At 49.6% G+C, this 6,966-nt stretch overlaps 1 protein-coding gene across 2 annotated transcripts in view; it reads left to right on the forward strand.

Moving 5' to 3' along the window:
* Positions 1-6,966, forward strand: part of SCARA5 (scavenger receptor class A member 5) — a 152,977-nt gene that overhangs the window by 29,734 nt on the left and 116,277 nt on the right. For both annotated transcript variants that reach the window (XM_045286746.1, XM_045286745.1), the window contains exon 3: positions 4,515-4,643. In XM_045286746.1, coding sequence (XP_045142681.1) covers positions 4,515-4,643 — 129 coding nt within the window. The remainder of the gene's footprint in view (positions 1-4,514; positions 4,644-6,966) is intronic.

Consider the following 6,966-nt stretch of genomic DNA (forward strand, 5'->3'; position numbering starts at 1 on the left):
TGCTTGTTTGTGTGCTTTATCCCCCCTCTCACTGGGTGCATCTAAAAGAACATGGCCCAGGCCCAGTCTCTCATGCAACAGGTAGTCTCTGAGAGCCCACTCTGTTTCAGGAGCTGGTCTAGTAAATGAGAAGTCGACAGTAGGAACACTGAGGTTTCACTCTCAGATTTTGCATTAGCTTTGCATTTTCCAGTGTTTTTCTTAAGTGTGTTGTTGTTGTGAGCTGTGGTAACATTGACCTCTGATGCCCAGGGTGGTGTTGTGCACAAAGGGACAAAATGCTGCTTTGTTCTGTATCATTCTCTCAATCATTTGCAGATGGGACCACTGTTCCCCACAAGATTAACATTGCCTTATTTTTGGAAGTAGATCACCAGGCCTTTCTTCCTAGTCTATCTTGGTCTGGAAATGCCACTGAATCCTGTTCAGCATCATAGCAACATGCAAGCTTCCCTTGATGGATGGGCAGTGGTTGTGCATGAGGTGCAGGAGCTGTGAACCCAACCCAGGTCTTCTGGGTGGAAAGCAAGGATCCTACCAGTGAGCTCACAATGTCCTCATATCATACACGTATGTGTTATCTATGAGTACATAACATATTACCACCAAACTTATTGGCTTAAAAACAACAACCATTTGTGATCTTACACACTTTCTGAGGAAGCTTTGGGTGTGCAAGAAAAGTCAAGACTTTGCTTAGTTTTATAGATAAAACTTTTCCTCAGAATCTACTTATATATAATTTAACCTGGGAAGGACCCAGGAGCATTTCGCTGGGTAGCTCAACTCAAGATTTCCCATGAGAGTGCACTCAAGAGATTGGCCAGGGCTGCAGAATAGGAAGGCTTGACTGGGTTGAAGGATCTGCTTCCATCCTCACTCACGTGGCTATTGGCTGAAGGCCACATTTGTCTACTCTGCGGGACCTTTCCATAGAGGTGTTCATGACATGGCAGCTGACGTCCCCCCAAAGTGGATGATCACAAGAAAGACAAAGGACAAAGAAGGGATCTGCAATGCCTTTAGTCTAATCTCTGAAGTGAAAAGGCCTCACATCTACCCTATTCTATTGGTCAGACTGACCAACCTTGATAGAAAGCGGAAGGGGGCTGCCTGCGAGGACAGCGATCACAAAGGCCACCTTCAAGGCTGCCTGTAGGGGGCCCTGGTGGTGTGATGCTGAACGTGCTCAGCTGCTCATCAAAGGCTGACAATTCAAACTCATCAACTGCTCTGTGAGAGAAGGCTAGGATCGATGAAGTCAGAATCGACTGACATCATGAGTTTCTTGTTTTGCTCTGAGGTTGGATGCAATGAGTAGTGGGCATTCCACAAATCTATGATAAACTGTATTCCCTAAAATTAATGAGTCAAAGACCTCTATCTCCTTCTGGTTTTCCTTGAACAAAAATGAGCACATACTCTACCCTCTGCTGACTAATTCTATTATTTTGGACAAGTTTTTCATCTTCCACCAGACTGGTAAGTAAGTAGACTGGTAACCCAACCCACATGCTGCTAGCGCCTGAAAAAAAAAAGTTCTTAAATATGTTTTTGGCATCCTTAGGAACTTGTCTCTTCCCTCAAGTGTCTTCTTCGCCTTGCAATCATCTCCCCTGAGCATCTTGCCAGAACCATTCATGGTATGATTTTCTAGCTATTTGTGGAAACTCTCTATTTGAGACTATTATTGTGCTCTATTTAAAATAGATTTTGTTTAAGGTACAGAGTAATGGAGACTTGTTGAGAGAATGAAGCTCTATCAGAGGAAGATCTGTATCATGTGTGTTGGCTGACAGGGGGCTCTGTCCTGGGGAGGTGCTCACAATAGACGCCTCAGGTGGAGGGGGAAGGAACTACTTGTTTTTTGATTGGAAAAGAAATAGAACTGCATCTCGACAATTAGACCTACTCTTCCTGAATGCCTTATTAAGGACCAAGTAATGACCTAGCAATAGCCATGCAGTATCAAGTTCTCGGCATTGACAGCCATGCCACGCTGCTTCTCCTGTCTGCTATGGAGTCCCTGGATGGTGCCAATGGGGAATGGACTAGGTTGCTAACTGAAAGGCTGAAGGTTCAAGCCCACCAGGGCACCTTAGGAAAAAGGCCCCCGTGAAAAATCAATCCTGAAGAACCCTATGGAACCTAGCTCTGCTCTGATCACAAGAGTCAGACTCACCTGCTGGTCTGGTTAGTCTTTCATGAGGTTAAAGAGGAAGTTGGGCTCTAAGCAGGAGGTAAGATAACCATCATGATAATCTCTAGTATTTGTATGGTCTTTACAGACTGTGCCTACTAGTCTGAGTCTTGAGTAAGTGGTAACCAGATAGTTAGCACCTCTTACTAAGAGGGAGTGGGGGTATTTAAGAAAACAAAACAAAACAACTATAGATCCAAAAGTGTGGCAAGGAGCAGACAAAAGGAGATTTAGGTTGAGTTAGAAAGATGTGCTGCATTCAAGTGTTCATGGGCAAGCAGGTTAAACTCACCTATATTTGCTAGCAGTTAACGATCCATGAGAATGGTGATGGAGTTAGTATTTCTTGATAACTTGCTCCGAATTGATGATGTTGCTGTGAGATGCCATTGAGCCAGTTCCGATCCATAGCGACCCTGGGCCCGACTGAAGGAAACACTGCTCAGTCCTGCGCCGTCTCCCCACGGTTCTTATTCTTAAGCCCATTGTTGCAGCCAAGGTGTCAAGCCATCTCCTTGAGGGCCTTCTCCTTTGCTGCCCCTGTACCTTACCAACCCTGATGTCCTTCACGGACTGGTCTCTCCTGACCTCATGGCCAAAATCTAGATGATGAAGTCTCACCACCCCTGCCTCTAAGGGGGACCCTGCAGTACTGCGTCCAAGACAGATGAGTTTGTCCTTTTGGCAGCCCTCTGGTACTGTCAATGTTCTTCTCTGGCACCACAAGTCGAATGCTGTGATTCTTCTTCGATCTTCTTTACTCAACATCACATCCGGTTTGAAAACATTGTAGAAGATCAGTTGTTTCGATAGCTGCTGCCAGCCCATTTCTACTTCTGTGCCTTTCTCACGGGGGGGCATGAGACTTCTCAGAATCAGGGGCTTCCCTCCAAACCTGCAAGGGGGTGGGGGGATGGGCGTACACATGTTGAAAAACGTTCCTCCATTGGGGGGGGGGGAAGCACAGCCTGTATTTCGGAGCCGTTTTAGGCATGCATAAAAATCATGCAAAACGTGCAGCAGTCCCTGTCCTCTCCTCTTCCACGTCTACCGCTTCCCGTACTATTAACCTCTTGCACTAGGAGGGGACATTCGGTCCATTGGATGAACAAATATTGATACGATGTTAATAACTAAAGTCCATAATTTATGTTACATAGTTTGTGCGGCCAGGCTCTATGATTTTGCCAAATGCGTAAGCATTAGCCACCCACCGTTTCAGTATCACCCACAACCCTTTTGTTCAAATGCCTGGTGTCCCAGCTCATCAACCCTCCCTCCTTCCCCATTGCCTGAACTTCTCCCGTGCCCTGCAGCCTCAGGCCACACAGGGGCGCTGGGGAATAGACTCCCCGGTCAGTCACGGCTGAAAGGTGTTTTGAAGCAGCCCACTGGAAAGAGCTCTGGGTGTCAGGCTACTAGGACCTTGACCCAGGCATTGCCACTAACTAACATTGGACCTATAGTGCATCCATTGGCCTCTGAGGGGGCGGAGTTCCTGATCTATACAAGGGCTTGGGCTGATGATCCCTGAGGCCCAACACACTGCTGATCCTTGCTGTTACCTTTTAGCTGGGAGCTGGGAAGTCTCCTGTTGTTCCCTAGCATGAAGTGACATTGTTTCCCTAAAGTCCTGAATTTCAAATTGGTGGCTAGTGCCAGATCCTTCATGCAGATATATCTTGTTTACAGTCTCAATGTTGCTTTTGTTTTTGTTTTCTGAATCAGTTGCCAGCATTTAAAACGAGGGAGGGTTCTCATAACTGCTCCTGGCTAGTCTTGAAGATCTTAGATCTGGCAACCTCCAGCCCTCCTTCCCACACAGCCACCTGCTGTGGACGAGCCTGGCTGGAGCTGTGGTTCACCACAGGCCTGCCCAAGCCCCCTGCTCTCGTGGCCATCCCCTTCCCGGCCATTGTCGACATTTGAGCTTGCAAGTCCAGTTCTGAATTCCCTCCAGAGTTCTCGACCACCTGGGACAGTGAGCGACACTGGGTAAAGGACACGCGGTCAAACCTATTTCCACTGGCTAAGGAGGCTGGATCTGTGTGAGCTCATGAGCCTGAGCACGTGCCCGTCGGGCTTGTTCGTGTGCTTGGGGTGTGGGGGGCGAGTTGGGCACCCTGGGATGGGCTGCTTGATGGATCTGCAAGGTTCCCCAGCGGACTGGCAGCATGGGTGTGCTGATGGTGCAGGGCTTGGTTCCGGGTGTGCATGGACATGCCCCAAGGAGAGGGGAAACCCAGTGAGAAATTAACTCAACTGATGGGGGTTTCAAGTGTTCTTTCTCTTCCTCTTTTGAACCTTCTTGTAGGTCCATGCCACCGCCGCCGAGTGGGAGGCTGCTGTAGTCAGCTGGGCTCCCTGTCGGCGCTCAAGTATGCTGTTCTTGGGCTCTACCTGCTGGTCTTCCTGATCCTCGTGGGCATCTTCATCCTAGCAGGTAAGAACAGCCCTTTCTCTGTCCTGGGCTTGAGGGGCGAGGGAGGAGGACATTGGAAGCGAGAGCAGGTGGGCCTGGGAGAGCCAGGGCCTCAGTTCTTTATCCTCACTGGCCCGGAGACCCAAAGGTTGTGCCTCTACTAGCAGCCGCTCATCCCCCGCTGGGCACTGGCTGGTTCCTGTGGGCTGAGCACTTGCAGAGCCTGTGTGGGTTGGGTAAGGCACTGGGCCTCTCTGGCCCTCTGGGTTGTGGGTTACACAAAGCTGCCAGCAGTTATCTGAGACCTTTGTCCTCAAGTATGATGGCATGGGCATGCGGTGCTCTGCTGCGGAGGGTAATCGGGGTCGTGGTAAACCTGCTGTCTGGTGAGAAGGGTGACATTGCTCCAATTCAATCTGGCTCTTCCTCCAGTGTCTGTCTGCAGGACAGACAGGTGATAGACCAGGCGTTGGAGCATATGCTCTAGCCAGGGATCAGCAGAGCCCCCTGACTCAGGAAGCAGTCACACTGGGGGCTTGTGACCCCTGTGTTGGGCAGCTCAGCTCAGCATCCCCAGAGAATCAATGCTATGGCGACAGAGACGGGGAAGCAGTTGGAGACCAAGGTGCTGGGGGTCTCCTGCCTCTCGCCTTTCTGATGGAGGTATGAGGGCCTGATAGAGTAAAGCCAACGGCCCGCTTCACTTCCACCAATTGCAAAAAATAGAAATAGAAAGAAAACGTTTTGAAAATGATGATGGCAACCTATGTACAAATGTGCTTGACACAATGGATGGGTGGATGGATTGTGGCAAGAACTGTAAGAGTCCCCAATAAAAATGTAAGAGCCACCTGATTTAAAGAAGAAGAAGAAGAATCAACCATATAAGATCAAAAGGACAGGGAGAAAGGGGGAACAGATGGCAATGATCGACGTGCTTCCCCCGCGCCGCCCCCGCCCCCTGAGAGGGACAAACAACAGAAATGTGGGTGAAGGAAGACAGCAGAAGGTGTAAAATATGAAAATAAGAATATAAATTACCTAGGGTTCATGAGGCTAGGAGGATGGGGGTGGGGGAGAGACACTGATACCAAGGGCTCAAGTAGAAAGTAAATGTTTTGGAAATGATGATGGCAACATCCATACAAAGGTGCTTGATACGTTTGATGTACAGCTCTTGTTATAAGAGCTGTAAAAGCCCCAAATAAAATTTTTTACAGCTTTTTTTTAAAAGAAAGAAAATAGTATAAGTAAGCCTTAGTGTCCGGCTCTGAGCTTGGGCTGGGTACAGAGTTAGCCGCGATGCACTGGCTTCCTCGGGGAGCCTGGGGGCAAGGCAGGGTCATGCCAGGAGAACCTGCCTCGAGGCAGAGTGGGGAGGGGGACTGTGATTGTTGTGGAACCATGCTCTGGCGACACAGAGGAGAACTGCAGACTGAAGGGTGGGTGGTGTACGGAGACCGGTGAGCTTAATTGAATGAGGCTGCCGGCCAGGCCAAGCTGATGTCCTGCTCAGGGAGGGGTCCTGGAGTTAACACTGGGGCAGGAATCTGACCCATGAATGAAAACCCAAGGCAGACGCCCAGAGCCTCCCTGGTCTGGATCACTTTCTCTCAAGTGGGACTAGTTACTTGGGCCTTCTGATGGGCTGTTCCGTGATCCCTTCACCCTGAGCTTTCCACACACAGGGCTCAGAACTTAGACTGGGGGTGGTGCGTGTACCACCAACCATTAACCTGGGGGCTGGCCAACAATAGCAAGGAGAGAAACTCATGATTCATCTCAGGGACCAAGGGATGGAGTCCAGCAAGAGCCATCAGCGGCCAAGCCAGCCAGAGGATGATTTGAACATATTCTTGGGCTGCTTAGTAAGAGATTGGGATCTGGGTTTTGTGGGCTTGGCTGCTATAACCATAACAAATTTCCAGAATGTTTGGAAAGTGTTTCAGGCCAGCATGAAAGATGGCTATGGTGTTACAACTGCTCCGCCGAACAGGAACATGCAGGTGGCGCAAGGCCTGAGAGCAGAGATTCCAGGCTGGTGGGGCCAAGGGCAGGTCTCTGGGACTCGGAAGGGCCAAGGGCAGGGCTGGCCCCCAGGGCAGAGCCAGTTCTTCTCTGCGTGAAGGGCTGCCTCGTGGAAAAGGGTTAGAACTTGGAGGGATGGTGATGTAAAAAGACAGCTCTCCTTTCACATTATAGGTGTGTTTTGTTTTCCCTTAGCGGGGCTATCCAGCATGGCACAGAAAAGTTCTTGCCCTAGCTTGGAAGTTGGCTGGGATGGACAAGGACGTCCTGGGCATTCTAGAAAGGAGAGTGCAACATGGTTTCCCGTCTTCGTACT

Source organism: Echinops telfairi, unplaced genomic scaffold (assembly GCF_000313985.2).
Source record: "Echinops telfairi isolate 266 unplaced genomic scaffold, ASM31398v2 ScPeMD7_9;HRSCAF=40, whole genome shotgun sequence".
Taxonomy (NCBI): domain Eukaryota; kingdom Metazoa; phylum Chordata; class Mammalia; order Afrosoricida; family Tenrecidae; genus Echinops; species Echinops telfairi.